The sequence below is a fragment of the Micropterus dolomieu genome, linkage group LG10 (genome assembly GCF_021292245.1).
Source record: "Micropterus dolomieu isolate WLL.071019.BEF.003 ecotype Adirondacks linkage group LG10, ASM2129224v1, whole genome shotgun sequence".
Taxonomy (NCBI): Eukaryota; Metazoa; Chordata; class Actinopteri; order Centrarchiformes; family Centrarchidae; genus Micropterus; species Micropterus dolomieu.
The window spans coordinates 15,220,115-15,246,356 of NC_060159.1; the positions used below are offsets into that span (position 1 = coordinate 15,220,115).

General features: G+C 40.0%; 3 protein-coding genes across 8 annotated transcripts in view; 1 reads left to right on the top strand and 2 right to left on the bottom strand.

Moving 5' to 3' along the window:
• The window catches only part of si:dkey-119f1.1 (Structural maintenance of chromosomes protein 6-like), an 18,963-nt gene extending 8,883 nt beyond the window's left edge, over window positions 1–10,080 (bottom strand). Inside the window, exons 1-14 of one of the 2 annotated variants that reach the window (XM_046060360.1) lie at window positions 9,980–10,080; window positions 9,436–9,585; window positions 9,093–9,228; window positions 7,532–7,637; window positions 7,071–7,207; window positions 6,617–6,678; window positions 6,402–6,482; window positions 6,168–6,269; window positions 4,503–4,622; window positions 4,252–4,350; window positions 3,924–4,070; window positions 3,360–3,448; window positions 3,067–3,231; window positions 2,667–2,845 (exon numbers count right to left, since the gene is read on the bottom strand). In XM_046060360.1, the coding sequence (XP_045916316.1) occupies window positions 2,667–2,845; window positions 3,067–3,231; window positions 3,360–3,448; window positions 3,924–4,070; window positions 4,252–4,350; window positions 4,503–4,622; window positions 6,168–6,269; window positions 6,402–6,482; window positions 6,617–6,678; window positions 7,071–7,207; window positions 7,532–7,637; window positions 9,093–9,228; window positions 9,436–9,564 (1,552 nt within the window). In that variant the 5' untranslated portion in view covers window positions 9,565–9,585; window positions 9,980–10,080. Of the gene's footprint in view, window positions 1–2,666; window positions 2,846–3,066; window positions 3,232–3,359; window positions 3,449–3,923; window positions 4,071–4,251; window positions 4,351–4,502; window positions 4,623–6,167; window positions 6,270–6,401; window positions 6,483–6,616; window positions 6,679–7,070; window positions 7,208–7,531; window positions 7,638–9,092; window positions 9,229–9,435; window positions 9,606–9,979 lie in introns of both variants that reach the window. The other variant, XM_046060361.1, reaches the window with a different exon arrangement.
• A 526-nt stretch (window positions 10,081–10,606) lies between these two features.
• ak9 (adenylate kinase 9) lies at window positions 10,607–23,559 on the bottom strand. 5 transcript variants are annotated; one of them, XM_046060199.1, is made up of 37 exons: window positions 23,231–23,559; window positions 22,950–23,038; window positions 22,701–22,764; window positions 22,569–22,621; window positions 22,352–22,448; window positions 22,096–22,175; window positions 21,751–21,903; window positions 21,338–21,460; window positions 20,510–20,584; window positions 20,215–20,316; window positions 19,972–20,108; window positions 19,544–19,866; window positions 19,265–19,285; window positions 18,906–19,024; window positions 18,496–18,643; window positions 18,280–18,376; window positions 18,098–18,177; window positions 17,945–18,004; window positions 17,434–17,628; window positions 16,769–16,902; window positions 16,457–16,663; window positions 16,091–16,366; window positions 15,854–15,975; window positions 15,254–15,473; window positions 15,060–15,119; window positions 14,767–14,970; window positions 14,212–14,430; window positions 13,831–14,047; window positions 13,523–13,724; window positions 13,223–13,369; window positions 12,911–13,128; window positions 12,598–12,794; window positions 12,212–12,381; window positions 11,583–11,681; window positions 11,316–11,418; window positions 11,044–11,158; window positions 10,607–10,901 (listed from the first exon to the last, which is right to left on the bottom strand). In XM_046060199.1, the coding sequence occupies exons 1-37, from the start codon at window positions 23,283–23,285 to the stop codon at window positions 10,693–10,695; spliced, it is 5,190 nt and encodes a 1,729-aa protein (XP_045916155.1). In that variant the 5' UTR covers window positions 23,286–23,559; the 3' UTR covers window positions 10,607–10,692. The 5 variants fall into 5 exon arrangements, with proteins under 5 accessions (XP_045916155.1, XP_045916156.1, XP_045916154.1 ...); XM_046060200.1 differs by having other exon boundaries at window positions 13,831–13,972; window positions 22,096–22,208; XM_046060198.1 differs by having other exon boundaries at window positions 16,457–16,660; window positions 22,096–22,208; window positions 23,231–23,558.
• fig4a (FIG4 phosphoinositide 5-phosphatase a) overlaps window positions 23,465–26,242 on the top strand; it is a 67,719-nt gene continuing 64,941 nt past the window's right edge. The window contains exons 1-2 of the mRNA XM_046060202.1: window positions 23,465–23,803; window positions 23,944–24,059. Coding sequence (XP_045916158.1) covers window positions 23,997–24,059 — 63 coding nt within the window. The 5' untranslated portion in view covers window positions 23,465–23,803; window positions 23,944–23,996. The remainder of the gene's footprint in view (window positions 23,804–23,943; window positions 24,060–26,242) is intronic.

Consider the following 26,242-nt stretch of genomic DNA (forward strand, 5'->3'; position numbering starts at 1 on the left):
CCCGTCTTCAGTTTGCCAATGACCATTTGGATGATCCAGAGGAGTCATGGGAGAAAGTCATGTGGTCAGATGAGACCAAAATAGAAGTTTTTGGTCATAATTCCACTAACCGTGTTTGGAGGAAGAAGAATGATGAGTACCATCCCAAGAACACCATCCCTACTGTGAAGCATGGGGGTGGTAGCATCATGCTTTGGGGGTGTTTTTCTGCACATGGGACAGGGCGACTGCACTGTATTAAGGAGAGGATGACCGGGGCCATGTATTGCAAGATTTTGGGGAACAACCTCCTTCCCTCAGTTAGAGCATTGAAGATGGGTCGAGGCCGGGTCTTCCAACATGACAATGACCCGAAGCGCACAGCCAGGATAACCAAGGAGTGGCTCTGTGAGAAGCATATCAAGGTTCTGGCGTGGCCTAGCCAGTCTCCAGACCTAAACCCAATAGACAATCTTTGGAGGGAGCTCAAACTTTCTCAGTGACAGTCCAGAAACCTGACTGATCTAGAGAAGATCTGTGTGGAGGAGTGGGCCAAAATCCCTCCTGCAGTGTGTGCAAACCTGGTGAAAAACTACAGGAAACGTTTGACCTCTGTAATTGCAAACAAAGGCTACTGTACCAAATATTAACATTGATTTTCTCAGGTGTTCAAATACTTATTTGCAGCTGTGTCATACAAATAAATAGTTAAAAAAAATCATACATTGTGATTTCTGGATTTTTCTTTTTTAGATTATGTCTCTCACAGTGGACATGCACCTACGATGACAATTTCAGACCCCTCCATGATTTCTAAGTGGGAGAACTTGCAAAATAGCAGGGTGTTCAAATACTTATTTTCCTCACTGTATTTACATTATAATACTACTAGGCAGGTGCCACTTACCGGTTTCAAAGTATCCTGCGGTATGAAAAAGTCAAGGTTTCAAAACCACTAAACTTTTCCGTTATACCGTTCCTACAAAATCAGCTGTTTTTTAATGTCTCGTCAAAGACGGCAAGTGCAGGAATCCCGCAGGTTGGTGCGAGCAGTCAGTCACATGTGTATAGGATGGCCTAAGGAGGGCAACCCCTGAACATTTACCCCCGTTGAAAGAGTGAGGCAATACAACAAAAATGATATTCCATCTACTGGAGCATTTAGCTGACGTTTTTATCCAAAGCAACTTACAATTGTTTGGTATAACAAGGCGCAAGTGTCTTGCTCAAGGACACATTGGTTGATGTCGCACTGGGAATTGAATCCGGGTCTCCCACACCAGAGGCATGTGTCCTATCCACTGCCCCAACGCCACCACCATCTTGAAATGCACATTTGCAACAAGCTAAGAGAGTTAGTGTGTTTAGCACTGGCTTGCAAACGAGGCAGATAACACGGCTAAGTTTTACCCCTCAGTTACTTATAAAATCTAGAATTATGTTTAAAATTTAGCCAGTATCACATCTTTACTTGTCTTCCGCCATTGTGTACATTGTTAAAAATCTCAACATTGGGGGAAAGAAAAAAAAAAAAACAAGGCATGGGGCATGTTTTTACCATTTGTAGGAAGTGTCACTCACTTAGTGAATCTTCCTCCTTCAGTTCTCTTCACACTCACAGACCTAACGTACCTCTGCTGCAAACACGTCAGTGTGCCCCGTTTCTTTCAGTGTCTCCCTGGTAACTGTCTCCATCAGTAGTAGGCTACGTTGTATAAAGTCGCCGAAAAACAGAACTTGTCTTTTGGACTTTTCCTCCCGCGATTCCGTTCACAGCAACAGCTGCGCCGCATGTTAGCCTTTCAAAACAAAACCAACATGGTAGCTAATAAATTACATCTGCACTATTGTGTTCACTGTCGCTTTACCTGGTCCGTGCGTCCAAAATATACTGCCCAGCTGTGAGTTACTTAGTCTACAGCAGTGTAGCGCACAGAAGCCGTGGCCATGGTTACTCTCCATGCCTGCCGTTTACTCTCTGAGCGCCGTGTCCCTTTCTGTTCACAGGAGCAAAGACCAACCCCGCGGCGCCAAGCGACTACGTTGTGATTTTAACAACTTTCCTAAGATCGACATCTTCCCCAATATCCAACGAAGGTTAAAATCAAGGGCAACTGGACTTGGTTGAAGATACTGGAAGACGTTTCGTCCCTCATCCAAAGGACTTCTTCAGTTCTGACTGACTGGCAGGGAAACTCAGCTATTTTTAACTCAGTTAAAATCCTTCGTTGGATAACTATGACCTGGATGACTGAGAATCTTCATAGACATCTTCCCCAATACTAATCAGCATGCAGTGTGTAGCTATCGTCTTCGCTATGCCATTTGATCGCTTGTCCTGCTTTTGTTTATCTACTTCTCCCACACGCTGCATCCAACATAGTCTGCCGAAGCCTCCCTCCACTGCTTGCTTGGGTGGGTGATTTGCAGGTTGATCAACATCCCTCCCATCCATGGTTTGACTGTATGTGTATTCAGAGCCAGTGAGCAACGGACTTTCAAGATAATAATAAGGCTATCATGATGTGAAAATTTCATACTGGCCCATGCCTAAATACCACCATGCAACGTGTTCTTCATTCTTCTCAATATGGATGATTATGCAGTTCAAAATGCTGTGAAAGGTGTCAAGACTGAGGTGACAAACATTTTGTTAAACATTTTCACCTATGCACAACTGGTCTTACCCAGAGGTCCTCGAGGTCTCTGCTTGAACTGTCCCGTTTTCAGGGCTTCCTGGATGGCGCTGAGCAGTGCTGGCATGTGCTCACCAAAACGGCGCAGGCGATTGGACCGACTGCTCTCCATTGTCTGCAGATTTCTTCTGTTGGCATCAATGGACCTGTGGAGCATTTCCTGCTCTCTCCTGAAGACAGAAGGAGGTGGGTGTTATCATTATGTCAGAGGCGGTTTCGGTGCTGCTGAGAGGACTTTTTAAAAAAAGGGACTAAGAGACCAGGGAATACCAAATTCTCAACTTCATCACTCACTGACAGGGTCAGCGAAAGAAGATTCTTCGGCTACCCCAGGAACCAAACTTGCATGTGCATGATAAATTTATCTTCAGTCCAGTTTCTATTTTCCTACCTCATTTTTCCTTGTTCTTCTTTGGCACGGCCACAAGCGAGGTGATACTGGTCAATCTGCTGGCCCAGGGTGGAGATCTGGTGTGTCAGGTCTTCCAGCTCAGCCTGTATCTGCTCCATACGCTTCGTCCTGGCCTGGCTCTCTGCACCTGTTGTCTGACTGATGCTAGGGGGATTAAATTTTTTAAAATTTTTTTTGGAGAAAGGACAAAAAGCACAGGGGAGTCAACTCAGAATAAATACATTTAAACTTAAAGGCAACACAGAAGACATGAAAACAAGATAAGGTCGTACCTCAGCTTGAGATCATTTATCCTGGTGGACAGCTGAACCTTGTCCTTTTCAAGGTCCCTCAGGTTAGCCTTGCATCTATGGACAGTGACCTAGTTGGCACACATAATTTAAGATTACAAGCACCGGTCAGTAACGCAACAAGCCTCACAATGATAACATTAACTCTAAACCCAAAACTACAAAGAAAGTGACAATGCACACTACACAGCTTTTTACTATGCTTTCAATAAAGATACTGATTCAATTTGAGTTTATCTAGAACATATAAAATAAAAACATGTTAGCAACTGGAACAGTAATTTTGAGCTGTTACTTTAAATTGCATAAATATATTATAGATAAATCGTTTATATATCGCCCTATTTCCATTTTCATAGCTACCTAATTTGCTGGGAGACCTGAACACCAGTGAAAATCTTAACACAATTTAAAAGAAGGTCACATCTCTCCATTGCATTCTTTTTACAGCTTTGACGCTAAAATCACTTCAGGTGCTCATTTGAAAGTGACATTGACAGTGCTGTCAGCCTTACAGCCTGACTGGTGCATTGTATGAACTCTGACCTCGCTCGTCTTAAGAGGGGTATTCTGTCTTTGGACCTCAGCCTTGAGCTCAGCACATTTGGGCTGGAGCTCCTGGAGCTGCTGAGTGATCCCCTCCAACTGTTCCTGGATCTGCTTTTGCTTCTTCTCAGCCTCCTCAACCTTTTTCTGCATTATTACAAAAAAAAAGATCAGAGATGTAGGGGGTTAGAGGTAAGAGGTGATGCCGTGTCATCTTAAAAAATAAAAATGATTTTCTTTTCAGAGATTATCACTCTTGATGATGAGAATCACACTCTTGTTATATCATTTTTAAGGTGAATACTTATCTTATCGAGACGTGTCTTACCTTCCACTCATCCACCTTCTCATCATATTTCTCTGTAGCACGTCTGTCTGACTGCAGCTTCTCCTTTATTGGCTCAGTCTCCTTCTCCAACTCACTCACCTGCAACATTTAACACACAGTCAGTACTATTTAGATGAATTGTATTTGAAGTAATTATTGCACTAATCTAGTTTTGTAGTGAGATAGTGCAGTAGGTGAAGGGGCTTAAAAATTCTAAATTGGGGAAAAAAAAAAAGGGTAAATTATCTCACCAAAGCCCAAGCCATTTGCTTCTGCAACTCTTCCAGCTTTGTGTGCATTTCATCTAATGATGTCAGGCTCTTGTAACGGTCCTCTTTCTCCATGTACTTCCGCTTCAAGTCTTTCAAGCACTGTAACAGTCATATAATAATCACATATGGTCATCTAAAACATGGTTGAAAAAGAGAAGCAGCTATGCTAGTTAAAGAATTAAACTTTTTTTTTCCACAATGAATCTAGGGCTGGGTGATATGGCCAAAAATGTTATCATGATAAAAACATTTCATATCATTCGATAATTATCACGATATTTGTCAAATCATTTTTTTCAAGGCTGATTTTTGCTCCTGAGTGAAGAGTGAAGAAACCAGATGGTTAATTATGTGGTTAAACTTTTCTTTGTGTTAATTTGTTTGGGATTCAAATTAATTAAGGCAAATATTTATTGACAATATATTTATTATGTTGTTATTGAGGAAAATTATATTGCGATAATTATCATTATTGTTTTATTGCCAAGCCCTAAATGAACCCTCAAAATTGATCAACAGTGTAGAATAGTTAAACCTGCAAATATTTCTTTGGCCACTTGTTGGCAGCGGAAACAAGTTGTAAACACAACAACGCCATATCACCTTTACGCTGATATGGAAAACTTGTTATCAGACAGTTGCTTATTATCGACATATCGAGCAGTTAAGGCGCAACATTAGCATTCAGTGGGAATCGCGGCCACCTGGCAAATACAACTCCAGTATTCACTCTTTTATAGCTCTGTTTTTGGTCTCTACAGTGGTCTCAACTCCTGAGGGAAATATCTGGCTCTTTAGTTGCTAAATGCTCCACTATGTTGACCAGCTATGTAAACTGTCGGTCTAACGTTTGGTGCTGGGCAGGTAGTATGTAGTGGGTTTTGTAGAGCCTTTACGCTGAAAACAGCTAAAAACAATGCTGTGAGAGTGAACCAAAACAGTCCATTTACAGATCAGGGGTCTAATTTAGGAGGAAAGGGGGCTTGGGAGCTCAACCCCCTAGTTGACTGATCTGCAGGAAGGCGCATCCCACTGAGTAGTGACTGAGGTGGAGTGGGACGCACATATGCACGATGCATAGGCGTTTGTGATTATTATCCTAAATCATCGTTATTTTGTGTGCCCTGCAAATGATCTTAAATTATGTTGTCAAACAAAGGGGTGTTTGTTTATTCAGAAAGGCTTTTATCATCAAATGAACTCATATATTATGTTAAGTTTTATTGGCCTATAATACTCAGAGGTAATATTTTGATTTATTTGAAAACAACAGTATCCATTTTAAACAGTTTCATCCTTCTGCCATGTGATTCGCCGTTTCTCATTTCCCCAGTTTATTTGTGTACGCATGGCTCAGAGTTTGCACGGAGGACAGCACATTCTGCCACTAAGTTTGCTTTTTATAGATCACAACCTCTGGGTGAGAAGTGGTGTATGCACGTTTCCAGCCCTGTTTTGTTTATAAATGAGACCCCAGTCAGCTAAACAATGAGCTGAAACTTGCTATTGAGATCTGTGAAGCCAAGTGGAGCTGCAAACTTACTACAAGTGACCCCTTTCACATTGTCATCTGACACACTTTTATTGTAAAGTATTGTTTAAAGCTGCTTTAAATATGAACATTTCAGGCAGACTAATTCTTACTTCACTATGTTGCCCAACTTTATCCTCTGTGACATGCTTGGTGGTTTTGATGTAGACAAAGTCCTCTCTCATCTGCTCCAGTTGGGTAGCTTTCATAAAAAACTGCAAGAGAAAAAAAAAAAAAAAAAAAAAAAGAATGAGCGTGTAATTACAAAATCTGTATCAGTCACAGTTCACAAAACAACAGATAGAATATTGTCATAAAAAAAAAAATTTAGTTATGTATTAATGCACCTTATATTTGTCTCCTTCTCCTTTTGAGTGGAGGAAGTATTTGCTCATCTCTTGAGTGAGAACTGACACAGGATTGTTGACCTTTGGAAGTAAACTAGTTAATAATGACTCTCTCTCTCTCTCTCTCTCTCACCAACACAGTAACAGAGGCAAATTTTATTTTGTTGTAACAAAATTTAAATAACATTGTTTAACAAGGTTTGCATAGATCATACCTGTATGTTAAAATTGTCCAGTATGGACAGGAGCTCTTCCTTTTTGTTTGAAACAAGTTGACCTGTAAGAGGAGATGAATTCCTAAAGTTCAAAGTATTATTCAAGCATCTACAGGACGTAGTCATTTGTGTACTAAAATTGTGAAACATGGTCTTTGTTTTCTTTTTTAATTTTAACTTTTGCTCTTCAGCTCTTTTTCATCATCATGACTTGAATAGGGATACAATTATCAGTGTATAATCCTTATCGACTACCAATCTGCCAGCTGTTTCCCCTATAAATTGTCAGAAAGTGGTGAACATTTTAAACATTACAAATTCTGTAAATGATTAACCCATTACCAAAATAGTTGCCTACTAATTTTCTGATTACTGACTTGTTGTTTCAGCTTTACTGGTGACCATATTTGTTCTTGTGCTCTGCACGTATTTATCTTCTTTTCATGGTCTTTACCTGATTTGCTCCTTAGTTTATAGGTTCTCAACCCATCACGTGTTATTCTCAGGTCCACAATGATGGCTGATCCATACACCTCAGGTTTGAAAGCGTCCCTTCCTTTGTTTCGCAGGGTGATCGATACATCAGCAGAGCTGACAAAAAAAAGAGAAACAAGTGATGCAACTTGTAATAGAAGTCACCTTTGCACGTGACACTTTTCACAATTTCACATTTAAGATCGAATTTGAGAGTCATCTCTCAAAGAGAAAAGACAAACTTGTACCTCCAGTAAGCAAAGAAGCCACAATAGGAGATTTGTTTTCACTAGAATCTTTTAAAGGTGCCGAGTAGCAGCAACATAAGGGCTTATTCACTGAAGTCTGCCTCAAATGACAGGCCCATAAAGGCAACTATAACCTGTCTCAAAAGGAGAGACAAAAAGAAGTGTACATCACATGATGTGGTGCAAGGATTACCTTTCTCCTTCCTTCACAAAACCCTTGAGGGATGATCCTCTGTTTGTGGCCTGTGCATTCCCACCTAAAGCAACTATGAGAGCTGTCAGAACAGCACTCTTTCCACCTGTCACACAAACAGTTTGTGCACAGAAAAATATTTAGACAATGTAATAAACAAAAGAAATAAAGACAGATAGGCACAAAAGAACTGAGGATATTCCAGAAAGAAGGTTAACCTTTACTAAAAAGCCGGACTTATGTTTACAGTAATGATTTGGATTTACGTCATTACTCAGATCCAGATAACTACAGACTTGAGAGGTCACATGAATTAACGATGGATATTTACAGAGACACCTGTGATTTGATGGCCACAGAGCAGCACATCTTAAACACATAGTATGAACAGAGAAATACTGTACAAAAAGAAAAGTCACCACCACAAAAATCACACCCTAAATAATGACTCAATAGTTTTGTATCTGTGCCCATCTCTTCTAATCTGGCTAACATGGTTCTGGGATGAATGTGAAATGTTGTTAACCTTACGGAAGTACCAAAATATAAGATTTAACAACGTTAAACAATTTTGAAGAAGTACTTCAACAAAAATGATTTCCAAGGCAAGACAGGTTTGCACTTCCTGGTAACTAGAAAAATATTTTTCTGTAGGAGCACTTTATCAGTTTGATCAGACCATGTAGTAGGTGACACAACGGCTTCCATATGGTAATACTGTCTGCCCCCTTTAAATTCTTATCTTAGTAAAATATTACATTTAGTAACCTCTTATTTTTATTTAACCTGTATAGCAGCTGAAATGAGAGTTAAAGGTGAGCATGCTATGGTTAAAATGTGGCTATGATCCTAATGTTATCAAATATATTATTTAACTGCTCTACTATTTCTATTAAAAATCACTAATAATGTTTTAAAGAAGTGTTTTCCTCATTTAAATAAAAACAAAACATTTCACTAAAATTGGTATGTGAGAGCTGTACATCAAAATACCACTGATCCTTACATTTTAACAGGTAAAATGACATGATCATTGAATAAGTGGATAAACACCTGCAGAGACACTGGGTCAGAGAAAATGCTGTGGTACCAGTAGTTGAGCCCCATGATTAGAGCTGCAACAATTAGTTGATTAATTGCTTGAAAGAAAATTAATTGACAACTATTTTGATAGTCGATTAATCGTTTCAGTCATTTTGTTAAGCAAAAATGTGAAACATTGCAGGTTTCTTAAATGTAAGGAATTGCTGATATTCTTTGTCATTTATGATAGTAAATGAAGAGTCTATGGGTTTTGGACTGTTGGTTGGACAAAAGAAGCAATCTGAAGAGGTCACTCTGGGACGTCATTCTTGACATTTTATAGACTAGACGATTAGTTGATTAATGGTGAAAATAGGTGGCAGATTTTGTGCTGTAGTACTTCTCTGTTTATTCTCTTTTATTAATAAATTCTTCAAAGACAACGGTTTCTTGTAACTCAGTTATTTGCTCAGTCCCTCACCAGCAATAGACAATTTCCACAATACCTTCCATTTAACAGGGTAGTGGGTACACTTACTTCCATTGTTGCCGACAACAAAGTTGACATTGGAACCAAAAGTGAAGGGACCCAGGAGAGAGTGGCACATGAAGTTCTTCAGAGTGATGCTCTCCACAATCCCTGCGTCACTCACCACCTCACCAGCACCCTGCACCTAACCACAAGTTGTTTACTTATTTATGTCACTTCTCTCCAATACAAGCCACATACAGGACACAAATGTAATAAATCTACAGTTTCTGATCCTTTTATAACTTTCTCAGATAATCAACCAAGAGCGACAGAATTAAAAGAAAACAAAACGCTTTTTCTCTGTAGGAACAAAAGCTACACAATGCTTTCCAGCAGTGACTGTACAAACCTGTTTATTCAGTGGACGATCTTCCTGGTCACCAGCATCAACATTTGCATCGTCCACTTCTTCCTCCTCCACAGGTCTGATCCGTTTGTGGGGTTTGTCACTGACGGAGCTGCTTTTCCTTTTAGACATTTTGGCACCTAACCTAACGTCCTTGGGGGGGAAAAAGGAAACTGAAAGAGAACACGCACCACAGTTCCTCGCATTGAACCAAGCTGTTAAGGTACTTGAACTTTAAACATCGAAACAATTAGCTATCCTCACAATTGTTGGTTTTGTTAACTTATTTCGCGTAATGTCTTACGGCACCCAACTTACACAGTAGTGGCTGCAAGTAACGTTAAACTACAACAGTGACGTTAGCGAGTCACGTCAAGTTAGCAACGTTACTAAACTAGCTTAGCTCGCTAACTAACGCTACAAGCTTAGCAGAAGGTTTCACTGACACCGAAAGAGCCAGACAAAAGATAAGTATGTTGTGGTTAGTTTTGCGTCGTTACAAGAAACTGTAAGGGCTGGAATGACAGCTTGTGGAGTGACTGCTTACCTGCTTCGCAGCAGCCGGACACACAACACAGCTGAGGGGGGGGGACCACCACAACACTTGTCGAATTCGCGCCCAGTATTCCCCGACAAATCTCGCGTGGATTAACGAGATGTTAACGCAGACAACTGAGAAATAGTTTTAATACTGGTAAAAGCATAATCTAATTTAACGGCTCTGGTATGCATTGTACACAAAACAAATAAAGCCTCACTGGAAGAAATTCAATATAAACAATTAATCGAAATAAAATGACAAATAATGTATTAGTTATGACTTAGTATATTGAATGTTAAACCCAGCTACAATGTAAATGGTCATTGCTAACTGGCATATGCATATTACAAGCTGCTTTTCCCCCTGCAAGTGATCAATACTGTGCCAGGCCTATTTTTAATAAATATACAAATAAACATTAAGGTAAAACGATATTATGAACGATGTTCTGCATTTAGGTAGCTTAACATTTCATTTAAAGTTTCTTTCATTATGGTGACTAAAGATTAAAAATAAAGACTAAATATAATGAAAATCAATGGAAATTACCCTGAGAATGGTTTTAAAGAGAAGTGCAGTTTCCTCGAGAGTATATAAACTATAAGCAAGGGTTAAGTAATAATCCAAGCAACATTTTCAACCCTGACAGTTTATTACATGTTGTCACAGTTCTTCACACAACAAAACAGGCAACAGTCAAGCTTTCATAACGGGCACAACTACAGCACACCACCGGCTCCTGGCAAGTTGCCCAAGGCCAGGAACCTATTCAGTTTAAACTCAAAGTCAATGGGACGTTCACTGGCAGGCCTGTAGTTCCCTCCCATTGTTGAGCTTAGGTAGGGAATGAGCGCACAGTTCTCTTCAAACAAAGCCAGCTTCTTTTTGTACTTATGGCTTGTGTAGTCTGTGCTCTTGTGGTTGAAAGCTGTAAAAAAAAAAAAAAGCAATTGTACTAAAGCAATTGTAAATAGATAAATAAAATAGTACTTCCTTACCATCATCCTTATTTAGTTTAAGAAATTCACACATTCTATATTTACCTAAGACAACTTTGACATTTTACTTACCTTTCAGATAGAAGGCTGCATAGAGGAGTGCTGATCTTTGTATACTGAGGAAGGGATACTTTGGTTTGAGACAGCCAACAGCTGTCATGGCCTTAATGACTGCAACTGCCACGCCCTAAAAAACATATATAGGCCAAACTTAAAGCAGGGCAGATGAAAAAACTAAAACGTATATACATAACAAATGTTGATGTTATAAAATCTCTCACTGCAGACATCATTATTACAGAATACTGTGATGTTTTTCAGGTGTGTTTGAGTGTGTGTCTGACCTGTTCCAGGTAGCCCAACGTTGGAAGGGAGGTGAGGGGAACAGGCTCACAAAGAGGAGGAACTTTTGTGGGCAGCTTCTGGCCACAGTAGGTTTCAGGAAGCCTTGACAGATAAGATATCAACCTCTACTCAATGGCCAAATAATACTACACTGTCTTTATTAAAAGTAGTGGAAATACTACTGATACAGCTCAATATACCTTGTGAAAAGAAAACATGAATAACAGAAAAGCATTTCTGAAATATACAAAGAGATAGCTTCACACCTCAAAAACATATCCTGTTTCTGCTTTGTCTCAAAAATGTAGATCCGTTCTCTGTATTCCACAGCGTATTCCATCTTTCCTTGAACCAGGGCTTCATACCTACGGACAAATAAACCTTGAACCTTGAATGTTTCTTTTTAATTATTTCTTGTCGTTAGTATTTCTATTACGTGCTTTCAAAATGCACTTACTAAGGAATCTTAAATGCAGTGAATATCAGTGTCCTAAAACTGAAAAGTATAATAACACTGATAAATAATAACCTCTATTAATCCATTAATAGATTTAATGCCAATGATTATCAGTATTCAAACTACAGTTATAAGATGTATGTTTCTATTAAACCTTACCATTACAAGGTAGCTAGTGGATATTAACATACTGTCCGTGAAGAAATATACATACACACATCTCTGCACACACAGAAATCCCATTGCACTGACTTATTTTGGTTTGACTTATCTGGGTCTTACTGTCTAAGTCTACACTTAGTCTGAATAAATGTGTGTCAGAATTAGCATTCTCTGTTGAGTTAGAACTTGAGGAGAACATACGCGTTCAAGCAAGTGCGATTTGGTTAGAGGTTTTTTTTTTTAAGATTTATAATTTTATAAGGTTGAGTAGTGTACCTTTGTTTTCCTTCCACATAAGTGACCGGGCAAAAGCCTTTCATCTCAACTTGCTGTGGGAACCTGTTCTTCACCTGACTCTCAGTTAGCTTTCTTGGCAGCAGGTGGGGTTTTGGGAGAGTGTGTGGGCAGCCAGGAGTCACAAACTGATCTGGAGTGTTCAAGAACCGCTGTGGTTGAGAGAGCAAGATAAAAATGTATTTTTTCTTTCAGTCACTATTTATTAATGTTTAATCTGCTATTATAAATGTAACTTTAAAAATGTTTCTATTTTGTTTATCCTGAAAAAGTCCACATAGTGGTATATAAATAATAAACTCCACTAGATAATGACAGAAATCATGTACAGAATTTGGGTATCTGAAAACTAGCTCCACTACACTGACCTCTAAATGGTCTTCGCCACACATCTTGTAGTAGTGTCCCCTGTACTCAGCCGCATGAGTTAAGGCTTCAGTTTCTGAGCAGTCCACCAGTTGGTGATATAGAACCAAGCAGACTGGGCAGTACTGGTCAAACTCTCCAAGGCGATACTGCAGCTCCTTGGGTGTGATGCACAGTCTGTTAATGCAGGCTGCTTGCCCTGCAAAATTAAGATAAGTAAGTAAGAGTGATATAGATTAAACACATCCTTTTGAATAAAAGTTTCCAATGCAAAGCCTTGCTGAGCTGATGCTTGGATAAGCTTCTGGTACTTACTGCTGTGCATCCTCTCCAGATAGCTGTGGATGTATCTCATGCTGATGCTGATCTCCTTTACGATGTTGTTCAAGATCCACCATCGGCTCTTTAAGCCATCGAGCGGGATCCAGTTCTGATATTGCTGCTGGAAGTGTTGCCTCACATGCTCCACCTCTTGCTTGTAACAGGAGTTGCAGATGTGAAGGATCTCGGAGCTGTCGTGCATCACGTGAGGCCTGTCATGGGAGGGGAATTAATTAAATTCACTTCGAAGGTTTGCAGTTTTAAACAGTTTTCAGACTTAGCTGTTATTGATGTGTGTTCTCTGACTTGTTGGGCTTCATCTTATCCACAAGACCTCTCTTCAGCACTTCCACTGTGTCCAGCTCCAGCTCAGCTACTATCATGGGAATGATGCCCCGAGACCCCATCAGCTCTGCCTGCTTAAGTGTCTTCGGAAAGCCATCTAACACATACCTGGAATGCCAAACAAGTAAATACTATCTTCACAAACACCCTCAAGCAGGAGTACAGCATGTGGACATTTTTAAACAGTCATAAGTAAGAATATAGTCTTCATCTTCATCTTCAACTATAAACGGATAAATGGAACACACGTCACCGGCTTACCCCCGAATGCTGCAGACCGAGCTCATGAGCGCCACCTCCAGACACTGAAAGGCCAGTTCATCAGGCACAATGTGTCCCTGGGAGAGATGCTTTTTCATCTGGACAGCCAGTTCAGTGTGCGCCTGAGTGTCAAGCACCATACGCATAACACTGCCAATGGACAGCCGGGCTAAGCCATATTTCTGAGCGAACATCTGTGCCACTGGAGAGATAAAACAAAGTGACTGAATAAAGGCTGTGAATAAAAGAAAGAAGAAGTGTTTGAGAGAAAAGAAACAACTGAGTTTTCTAGCTGTTTTAAGGCTTACCAGTGGTTTTTCCAGATTTGGGTGGTCCAACGACAGCCATTTTAACAGGAAAGGACGGGGTGGGCGTTGGCTGCCTAAGGTACTTCAAGGGGTTCAGCATAAATGCATAGCGGTTCTCCTTGGACGCAAAGAAGTAGATATACTGATGGAAGATCAAGGGATATGTGGTATTGAGAGGCCACTGCAGAGGCTGGATCAAATCTTTCTCTTTGTATTGCTGTAGAAGAGGGATGCGTGTGGGTAAAACAATATGTTACTGCTGATCAACATGTTTATTATATATATATATATATATATATATATATAGTATTTGAAATAACTTAGAACTTTTATAAATGGCAAAAATTATGGCCATAGTTGCCATTCTTAAATTATGCCTACCTTTATGGGGTCCGAGCAGCCAAATGCACTGTGACGCTTGTACGAGGAGAGCAGCAGCTTATGTGCCAGGCTGTAGGAGATGGGTTGACATTTTTGGAAGAGTGACTCCCGGTTGTTCAGCAGGGGCTGGATTTTGTGGAGCAGCTGATGCTGCACGATCCGGAGCTTGCGAGATGCATTGATTGACACTTTGGGTATGTTTTGCTCACTCAGGAGCTCCTGCACAAAGAAGAAGATATGAGCATAAGTAAAGTACAATATGTGGACATTATGCAGATCACACTAGATTTAAGTTCCAACTTCTGTCCTGTAAAGTTAAAGGATGTGTTCTTGCAATCAGAATGTGAAATGGTTTGTTTGTCTGTAGTAGTAACGTCTAATGATGACAATTTTCAATAAGTTTCACTTATTGTAATGGCTGATAAATCTCAGACTATTGGAAAACTAGTGTAAATCAGATGTATATTGTGTAGCTTCCTAACTTTCCTACTTGTCCCAAATGTAAAGAGGCAGCTGGCTGGTGAATTGTCTTTATTGGGTTTTGTGTTTTTGTACCGTCACAGTAACGAGGCTGACTTCATCTGTCATAAAACGCTCCTCTATCTCCATTTCCAGTCTCTCAGACGCTGCCTTCTCACTCTCAGTCGCCGTGTCTTCATTATCCTCTTCTAAAGGGAACTCTTCCTCCAGCATGGCCTCTAACTCATCCTCTATGTTGTCTGCAGCTTCCTCGTCTTCTTCATCCTCATGATCCCTGAGCTGATTGGTTAGGAGATTGGAGATAAGAGGAAAAGGGGTTGAGCATGTCATGGAGAGGGGATGTCCGTGGTTATGATGAGTTTGCTTACCTTTGCTTTGGCTGCATGCTGTGCAATGAGTTCAGCCCTTCTCTTGGCAATGTTCTCTTCCTGTACCAAAGAAATAGCTATAATTGGGCCTGATACTTACATAATCTATAGTCATCATCAGGACAGACAGCAGGAATAATGCTTGATAATAAAGTTGGCAGAAAGATTATTCTACCAAGTCATCACATACTTACCCGGTTCTTTTTACGTAGATCACGTAAGATGTTCAGCTGTGCTTCACGCTGGTTGCAGCGCTCACGCCAATTCTCCAGGTACGTTGGCAAAAGACGCTTCTGAACATCCGACACATCCACCGACATGAATACCACAACATCAGGGAAAAGATGTCCCTGCAACATGTACTGCACCTCATTATGGTTATGAGGGAAGCCCTCCAAAATAAAACCTGTAGACCTACAAGGAGGAGAATAGATCAGAAGATGAGAAGATTTATACCTCTCTGTATCTATGTGGTAAATATAAAGCCACCACCAGCAGCTAGCTATCTTAGCACAAAGACTGGAAACAAGATACAATTTGACAAGCTTTAGAGGTGATGGTGGATGTATTTTCTTACCATAAGAAAGCCAGTGTTTATGCTCAGCTAAGTTAGGTTACCATAAATGCAGTAGCTTAATTTTTAAAGTACAAGTCTTTGAGTGGCATCAATCTTCTCACCTAACACCCAGCAAGACAGCTAATAAGCGCATCTCCCAAAATACCAAACTTTAGGGTAGAGGGTAGATGGTAGGGGCAGGAAGTGTGCATTTGTGTGTGTGCGTGTGTGTAATTACTTGTATGGCTCCTGTTTCCAGTATGGTGCAACAACCATATCCAGGATCTCTGGAGTAAGTGGATCTCCATCAGACAGGTAGGCTTTGATGGCTTTTTCCTCATCAGTCAGTATCACTTCCTGCTGTAGAAACACAAAAGCAAATATACAATAATTCAGTGTCTAAATGGCATATTAAACCACAGTTTGAGGATCAGTAATACGGAAAATCTCGCTACAGAGACACTGTTAAGCTAACCTCCATGTCATTCATGTTGGCAGAAGTATCCTCCGTCTCCTTCTCCTCCTCCCGCCTGGCTTCCTTTATCAGGGCCTCCAAGTCCTCAGGAGACTCCTCTGAAGAGTCTACCTCATCAGCATAAGGTACTCGCTTATTTGTTTTAGCCATGACGAGCATTTGGAGTTGCTCCCTGTACTGAATATGGAAAATGCCAAGCTGTTGGGCGAGCCACTCACCATAAGTGGTCTTGCCTGACCCCCGGGCGCCAAGAATAAAGATCCGCAGGGCAGGAGGCTTTGATAGAAGAACATGAGATTCTTGTTATAAGGATTATTGTTTTGTCTTACAATCACTTTTTCTCTCTCTTCTCATGTCAGCTGGTACCTTGAGAGGCTCAGTCTGTGCAACAAAGTGTACAGGGTTTTGAAGGAAGGAGTCCCTGGCTTCTAGGCTAGAGAAGTAGAAGGTCTTCTCGCGGTACTTGGCTGCAATTTCGTCCAAACAGGGCCACAGGATGTTGTGTTTTTTTAACGCCACAGGGCAGAAATGATAGGTATCACCTAATAATCTCTTTGCTGTTGTGTCACCCTGCTTTCATTGAAAGGAAGGAGACGCTGTTAAAGGTTTGTTTAAATACAAAATCAAAAAAGCTACTGACTTGGACGTTCAAGTTAAAAGACTTCTTTGTTTACTGACTTCATCTTCCTCTTCTGCTGCGTCATCTTCACTGCTGCCACTGGCTCTCTCCAGCTCAGCTAAGGCCTCGAAATCCTCTACCTCCTCTTCTAGGTCCACCACTGACAGCTCCCAGGACACATGCTGAAAGGGTTCTGAAGATTACGCATGTACACCAGATTGGATTGTGAGTTTTTCTTACCAAGCATGGCATTTAGTAGAATTTCTCATGATTAGAGAAAGATACGGTATGTTGTTGGTACATTATGGGTTTAGCTTTAATGAAATTGAATGAATAAAATAAAATTAGTTTAAATACAAAAATGACCTGTTCATACCTAAAACAATGTCTGACTAATGTTACTCCTTCGATTTGATGTAACTTGATGTATAATATATATATTAATTTATTTAATTTCATACTTGCATAGTAATTATTTTATTCTAGCAATACCAGATAACATACTAATGAATGCAACTGTTACTGCGCCATATATTATAGAAATAATTGTCTTAGTTAGTTTAAGATGAAACAATAAAAACACCCAAAATAATTTTAAAAATATGCAAGAAATTAATATATTTGAAACCAGACATGCCCATTCTGACCAATTAAAAAAAAAGAGGTGTGTTGTGTAACAGAAAATCATGACTGTGACTGGTACTTCATGAAGGGTTACACTCACTCTCCATCTGAAGGACTATCTCTTGAAGCAGGTCCTCAGGGCTTTTGCTGCCAATCTCCAGTACTGAGTAGGCGACAGTTAAAGCTGACTGCATTTGCTCCCATGTGTGCACAAACTGTTGAAGTTGTAATTTATAGTCATCCATCTCTGGGCCGTCTGGATAACCCAACTCCCAATGGTCAGGTAGTACCACAGCTTAAGCAACAGAGAGTTAAAGACAGAAGGAAAAACTTTTGTCAGTTCAATGCTGCTTTAAAGGTGCTTACATATAGTATGGTTTGTAAATTTAATAAAAAAAGCGTGTGGTATTTTTAATGAAACGTTATGGCCAGAGTGTTATAATACCTAAATAGTATGATATAAAAGTTTCATCATAAACCTTTGCTTATTACTTATTTGATCTGAATTTCCATCTTGATGACAAAGTGAATATTTTTTTCTCTCATAATAACGTCATAGAAACATGAATTTTTGATCTGAGAAACAACAGCGTGTAATAAAAATGTCTCACCTTCCTTTTCGATTGTGTCAGCATGAGCAGGGCTGGTGTTGTCAGATTGTTCAAGATTCTCTACAAAGGAAATTAATGAATGCTTTAAAAACAATGCTGGTAAAATACAGGAGCTTTTGTGAATTTAGGCTGCCTTACATAGACAGACAGTACCTTCGGCCTCTTCGACAACTGTCTCTAGATTTGCTTGCAGTTCTGCAGGCTTGGCCTCTACCTCTTGCTCCTTCTGATATCTAAAATGGAGAGAAATTAAGCCCAAAAAAACCAAAAGCTCAAAAATCCATTTCAGATATAACAACCCAGAAATTGTTCAGGATCATAGCACCAGCACTCACATGTCATGTTTATCCTTCTCAGATCGTTCGTCCTGCAACCTCTTCTTCACTGCTTCATCCACGCTGTCCTTGTTCATCTCATACAATCTCTTCAAAACTGTTTAACACATTGATGTGCACTGATACATGAACACTGAGAGAAATCGAATATTGACTGAAGTCTATATACTTAAATAAAACAACTTGTTTTTGATGCATTTTTTCTGTGCCTTGTACCCTGATTTCCATCAATGTCTCTGAGACAGAAGAGGATGTCTGGCAGGATTCCAGCTTGCTGTAAAGCATTCATCTGGGAAAAATTCTTGGGAAAGTTGTCAAGCACCCAGCCAGTCCTGACATCTGCACCAGTGTCAGTCTTTTCAATCTGAAAGTTAAGTTTAACCTTGACATTATATTTACTGTATATGGTGAAATGGTGATATTTACTGTATGTTAATTATAGTCAATGTTTCTTAAGAAAATGAATATATAAATTTTTTTTACAGTCACAAAAGAATTCTAGAGATGACTGTTCATGAATATCCTGAATAGTAGTGGTGTGTTATGTATATGCAACTATGCTGATCACATTTCCGGACCAAAAAGCTTGTTTAAATGAAGCTGCCGTGTTTCAGATTTTGACAAACCTCTTTTATACGCTCCTCCAGTACCTCAGCATACAGGCCGAAGGGAGATGTGCTCACGTGTTTGGCATCTTCAAGCGCAGTGAGCACCATGGCTTGTACCTCTGGATGATCCTCTGTCACTGAGAACAGCACACAAATATAGTATACTGCCCAGTATGCCACCTAATCTCTTACAATTACCTCCAAAACTCTGAAGCACAACATAATGTAGCATGACCAGAATACCGTTGGTGACATGTACTGTACAGGGAATGTACAAGATTTTAAAAAAGGGTTCATTTATCCATGCCTGTTTATCTGCATGTGTGTTTGTTCGTGAGAGACACCAAAAGAGTAAAGAAAATATATTAACATCTTACCTTCTACAACATTGGTTTCATCTGATGAAATAACATATCAAAACATTACTGTTGTGTATTACAATATAAATCACACGTTCATAAAATACAAATAATGCTTTATACAATACTTTATACATGGTATTTTGAAGGCCTGATTTTTGAAATGATACATTTGTTAGAATAGTTTTGGCACATTGTGTTACCAGTTATCTATCTATATATATATACATGTTTCTTACTTAATATACAAAAAACTGTACAGGTGATATCATCATATTTCAACAAAATTCAACTTGCCCGAATTCTGTGCAGCTTCCTGCTCCATCTTCATCTTGATTTTCTCTATAGCAACCTGTGTTGTCTCCTCTTTGATTCTGTCAAGCCTTTCCTGCTCAACCTTGGCCAGAACTGGCTGCACCAATACCTCCATATCAAGCACCAATGCATTGTAGTGCTGAGCTAGAAGCGTACATAGAGTGCTCTTCCCTGCCTGTGGAGGTCCAATGATGGAAACTCTGCATGGAGGCCTGGGCATCGGAGGAAGTAAGTACCGCCGGGGGTTTGTGACAAACTTCTGGTAGGCCTCTTGAGATGAGAGGACGTACAGTTTGTCCTGGAAGCTACACAGGGGTTGAAATAACAGTTGGTTAACTTGTTCCCCCAGTCTCACTTGAAGCTATTGGAAAGATTACTCACCTGAATATTGCCTACAAAAGATCACTCACCCCACACATAATTCAGGCTTGCCAGGAATGACCTTCCCCGCCTTCAGAGCGACAGGACAAGTTCGGCCCCAGCGGCTTCTTCTCCATCTAAAGCCAGGCACCACTGCCCTGGAGGACATCATTCTCATTAGGTCCTCCTGGAAAAGAGATGAACTCAGGATTAAACTACTGGTGTTCTCTATGCATAAACATAACTGAGTTGTGTTTTGAAATAAATTGTGAATATGGTTATTATTGGCAGACCGTGTCAATGTCATCTGGCAGTTCTTCATCATCAGGCTGGTGGAGGCGGACTGGAATGGAGACACGCTTTATTGCCATGGATGCAAGACGGGCCATTACAGACTAGAGACAAAACATTTAACACAAGTGAAGTAAAGTAAGTCCACAGAATACAGAGGTAGTTGAAAATGCACATTTATGCTTATACACACAGCTGTCTGACATGTATGTCAACACCAGGCTAGCACTGGCTGCTAATTAAAAACTCAACATGGTGATAAAATCTTTCCTGCAGACGGTTCATTTATGTCTTTACCGAGTGCAGCTCTTCAGGTGTGTTGTTTCCATCTAGCTCCAAGAGGTAGACAGGGTTGTGGTCTGTCATGTAGTCCTGGAAAAATAATAATTAACTTACAAATTGATGGCTCTAAAATGAGTGAAATGAAGTGAGCCAAGTGTTTTTGCTTTTGTCAGTGGTCATGCATCTGATTTAATTTAGAACAGAATATGAAACTGGTTCTTCAGATCAGGCTATACTGATGTGTTTATCAGCAGTTACAGTATATCTCAGATTAGGTCTTAGACGTCACTGGTCTGATTTTGACAAAACATGAAACAATGATAAATCTCTACGCTGAAGAGTAAACTTTCTTCAGTATCTCAGAAACACTGGCTCCATTTTTACAAACCATGGTGGAATGACCTCATCATTCTGACTTGGCATTTGAAAATTAATCGTAACCTGATGTGAGCACCATGACTGAACAGCAACACCAAGATTGAAATGGCATGAACATTTTCAGTCAAAATAATATAACATAACATCTTGGTGACTTTCTGCATAAAGGTCAACTCTTACACAAACACAATTTCTCTGACAGCCCTGGCCCAAAGTTGACAGATCATAAAAAGATGACAAAATGTGGCCCTGCACTCATCGTTCAAGAACAATGACCTCGATTGGCCCTGTACATCATGACCATATAACCCAAAGACAAAGATCATAATTTATACTGTGTAGGAAATGACTTAATTTCAAATGATTATTCCAACTAATAGCTGCATTATGTGTGAGGTACATGTTAATTAGACTTCTTAATTAATAGGTGAGTCATTCAGATTTTTGGAGCCCCGGGTAACTCACCTCAAGTGGTCTGAGCATGATATGCTTGTACATGGTGATTCTAGGAATAGCATTTCTGGCCAAATTATCTGGTGTCCACACCATCTGGTCAGTAATATCCTTTTGGAGTTCCTCTTCCCCAGTCTGCAAAAAAAAAATCCTATTAGTGTAATAGAAAATCATGGCTTGACAGCTTTTGTGTTTAAGGTTTAAAGTTTAAGGTTGTGATAAAAATTACTCATAGGAAAAAAATATACTTAATTAGAATGAAAGCAGTTTTACTGTCTCTAAATAATGCAACATAATGAAATGCAGGAATGCAGAAAATAATAATCTTCTATTAATCACTGGAATACAATAAAAAACAAACTACTAACACCAAAGACAGGAAAGGGTAAACCTCGTGGCAAGAGGTGTTTTCCCTTGAGCCATACCTGCTCCTCTTCATCCTCCATTTCCTCATCCTTGTTCTCCTTCTTCTTGTTAAACACCTTTTCACGCTTCCACCGATCCCTGTTGTACAGCTGCCCCGTCTCTGGGTGCTGCTTCAGACCTGACAGTCTATAGACCAGGTCCTTGTCTGCACACTGTTTAAAGATGGGAGTGTCAAATTCATCATCAAACCAATCTCGCATTTACAAATCTTTGTCAGAATATGAACTTTCAACATGCAAATGTTTAAAAGGTTCATTTAAAAAGAAAAAAATATTGCTTAAAAACAATGAATCAATTGCTGCTTGATGTAATGCACAACTTTAAATACAAGACATGTGGGTTACCTTGATGTTGATGATGAAATCAGGTGTTAGCTTGAGGTTTTTGATCAGCTCAATCTGCTCAGGGATCTTCAGACACTCTTCTGACATGAATGGCAGGCAGCTCAGTACATATCCTGTTTTACAGCACATGTATTATCAAGTACAAGCATTGGCTGCGCTCTCATAGTTGTCTTTTTAATGACAGGTTGCTGTGCAATCTGCATATATGATTACTGTTCTGAAGCCAATAAAATAAACTTTGAGCTACACAATTTACCATAGTGCTCCACATCTGGTGAGTTAAGCCTGGCAAGAATCAGCTGGAGAACCATGTCTTCTGGTATACTTCTCCCCCCATATAAGATATTCAAGAGCTAAAATGGTCAGAAAAAGCAATTCATTGACCATAAATAAAACATATAGGCTATGGAAAACGCATCATATATAAAACGGACAGTTAACCTTTCTGTCCTATGACATGAAATGATACTCACCTCTATGCCTTGCTTTGTTTTATTTTTAATGTGTGTGTTGAGCAGATCTGTGTCTGAAATAGTATAAAAAGCTGATGAGAAATATCTGAATTATGTTAGGACAAAGACCAGGAATACAGCAAGTGTACTTACCATCAATTAAAATACACTTCCAGGACTCTGCAACTTTTTTGGCCAAAGTGGATTTGCCAACACCCTGCCACAAAGAATGCCACAAAATGAATATGGAGTCACATGGCGCATTATGACATGGAAGGTATTAGGGGGGCAAATTCTAGTGTTTGGGGGACCCAGCAATGTTCAGTGTTAACCTTACGCTACATTGTTATAGTTTAAACATGTATGACTTGATTTGATACTAAAGTCTCACAGAGAAATTACCGGTCTTCCAACTATGATGAAGCAGGTTGGTTTGGCAAGAAGACTCTCTTTCTCAGCTTCATCTTCTATTAGGTTGTCCACCAAACGGTCTGTTTGAGTGTTTTGAATATGGGAGCACAGGGGGGATTAAAAGTCAGAGACATAAAAGTGAAAGACGTAACGTTTTTTTTTCATTATCTGAGGACCTTAACTATTAAGTTAAGTTAAGTTATCAAAATACCGATACAAATGTTAATTAGCCACAGTTAATTGCTGTCATAATTCAACAGAAGTTTACTTACTATTTATTTGGGGCATTCCTGTATCCTTTATTCCCCGTCGTAAATTAACTAGCATTAACTAAGTTAGATTATCTACCTTGACGTAATCTTACACTAGCTATCCTAGGCACCGAATACGGTTACCATAGCGACTAACAAACTAATGGGGGTTGGCTTTCCACATTGTAGTAAGCTAATGCTATCGCTAGGTACTGTATGGCTTTACAGTAGGTTTGCCACGGTAAGAGGTGTGTGTATTCTAAGTTATAAACAGCAATAAACACCTATTGCCGTGTCTGCGAGTGATAAGACAAGTGGCAAACACCGAATGCGACTATTATGAATCGCATTTCTATAGGCCTTCGAGCTTTTTGACTCTCTGAGGCACCGTATAAGTTGACATCGTGACAGTCACCTGACTAAAACAAATTCATGCAGCATTCTCCTATGCGGTAGCCATCAACACTTGGTCAGGTCAGACCAAATTAATGTTTAAAAGAAGTCCAAAGAAGTCATTTTGACTGCCAGCGGAGATGCACATTATCATCCCCGGAGAAGATTTGTGGCTAACTTAGCAAGCTAGCTAAATTAATGGTGAGTAACACTACTAGTTTGGAAATGCTGATGGCTAAAATACGATACACATAGTTGCTATAAGTATCAGGATTAACTACGTATAGCATGTCTGTTTTGTGTTTTGTATGGTCCAGTATTGTGTTTTGTTTGCTTTGCAGCTCTTCTGTTGCCTCTTCTGGATTGTGACTGTTGGCAGGCTACAGGGATAAAAATGCCTCAGGCAGCAGGTATCATCAGCGGAATCCAGAGGATGATTCTGTATGAAACCAGAGCCGTAAGTCTGCCATGATCTTTATGCTGTTAATATCGCTGTCTCATCGTGCCTCCCCAAACTTCTGATATCTCTGTTCATATGTTACACTTGCAATTTGCCAAACAAGTTTTTTTTTTTTTTTAATGAAATGACACATCTCTGTCATGTTAAAGTTACTTTTTGGCACTCCTGATGCTTCCTGTTAAATTAGGTACCTTCATACAGTCTATGATTAGTTCATTCTACATAGACAAAGTGCTGTTTTGTAAGAACAAGATGAGGGGAAAAAATCCAGTTACACGTAAACAAACGAGTGGAGAAGACTGGAGACCTCCTGTAGGATTGTGATTACATGACAGCAGACACTAGATGGCAGCAAGCGAGTGTTAATTTACAGTACGGTTAATGTACAGTGTTCATTTTGACAAAAAAATTAAATGTAGTTTTTTTCCCCATAGTTGCTTACTGAAAATTGTAGTTGGTTTAAAGTCACATTTTAGTCTTGTCTAGAATTTTCTCAAGAGATAAGATAAGCCTTTATTTGTCTCACAGGTGAGAAACTTCAACATTACAGCAGCAAGTGGATAGCATGGAATAAAGTAAAGTGATAAGTGACATTGAACATATTACTAACAGTATCAAAAATAAATTATACAATACTATAATTAAAAATGTTTTTACACCTATAAAACAAATTACCAAATATGAAACACTGCAAGTGACTATATGCATGTTGGCATGCTTTTCCTTGAGATTTTAAAACAGATAAAAACAAATTCCAATATTAACAAGGCAAAGTGACAATGTGCATAGATTTTCACTCAGTCTCTGAGTTGTGGTTACTGTTTAATGCTTAACAGTGCTGATTATAAAGTCTCATGGCTGCAGGAAGAAAAGGCGTGGGTGTATCAGCCTGCCACTGAAAGAGCTGCTCAGTGATGTTAGTGATGCATGAAGGGGGCGGGACGAGGTCTCCAACATGGATGAGAGCTTGGCTCTCACTCTCCTCTCACCCACCACCCCTACTGGCTCAAGTGAGCATCCCAGGACAGAACCAGTTTGTTTAGCCTCTTCCTGTCTTCCATTGTAATGCTGCTACTCCAGCATACCACCCCAATGAAGATGGCTGACGCCACCACAGAGTCATATAAAGTCCTCAGGAGTGTACCCTGCACTCCAAAAGACCTTAGTCTCTTGAGCAGGAACAGTCTCTTCTGGCCCTTCTTGTAAAGGGCGTTAACAATGTCTTTACAGTCCAGTTTATTGTTAACCTGGAAACCAAGATACCTGTTGGAGTCCACAGTCTCAATGTCCACCCCCTGAATGTTCACAGGTACCGTGGAGACATGCTTACTCCTGCGGAAATCCACCACCAGCTCCTTAGTCTTTGCTGCATTGATAAGGAGGTGGTTTAGATTGCACCAGTCCACAAAGTCCTGATTCAGTTCTCTGTACACTCTGTCATCCCCATCAGAGATAAGACCAACGACGGCAGAGTCATCAGAGAACTTCTAGAGGAAGCAGTCTGAGGTGTTGAAGGTGAAAAGGAAGGGTGCCAACATTGTTCCTTGTGGTACCCCAGTGCTGCACACCACCTTGTAAGACTGACAGTCCTTAATCCTCACAAACTGTGGTCTGCTGGTGAGGTAGTCCAGGATCCAGGCTGAGAGGTGAAAGTCTACTCCAGCGTCCTCCAGTTTGTCTCTCTGCAGCGTAAGATCTTCTCCAATGAAAACTCCTCTATGTGTTTCCTCATCTCCTGTTGAGCACTGTTGGCCATGGGTGGGTTTGACAGTTTGGAGGATGCCTACTTTTTGGACAAAAACCCAAATCGCGGCTGCTTTGAGGGTTGCGCCTCTTTAACGTCCTTCAATTATGCTTCCCAATCGTCTTTATCCAACTCATCCTCCCCATGTTTTGTTGATATTGTTGCACTGAGGACACATTTTTCTGCTTCATCAATAGTTCCTGGATCCATCATCTGTGTTTTCAATTAGAGCATCTCCAGCAGCTGTTGGGTCAAGAAAACAAGCAGCAGCTGCAAGTGGAGAGAACTTGGAATTAGGAAGCAGCTGAAGCATTGTTCCAGGATAACTTTGATTTTGTCTGCCAGACCATGCAGGTCTCTGTGATGATCCCAGAGAGAAATTGGAGTGGTGAGTGATCAAATCCAGAAAGGCTGGCGCAATCAAAGACAGAGACAG

Excerpts from the sequence above, each read along its gene's own strand:
- ak9 (XM_046060197.1), bottom strand. The coding sequence starts at position 23,285 with ATGCTAGTTAATTTACGACGGGGAATAAAGGATACAGGAATGCCCCAA. Across the intron at positions 23,039-23,230 it reads AGGAATGCCCCAAATAAATA|ACCGTTTGGTGGACAACCTA; the intron begins GTAAGTAAACTT and ends ACACTCAAACAG. Across the intron at positions 16,664-16,768 it reads CAGCAGAAGAGGAAGATGAA|CAGGGTGACACAACAGCAAA; the intron begins GTCAGTAAACAA and ends TTTCAATGAAAG.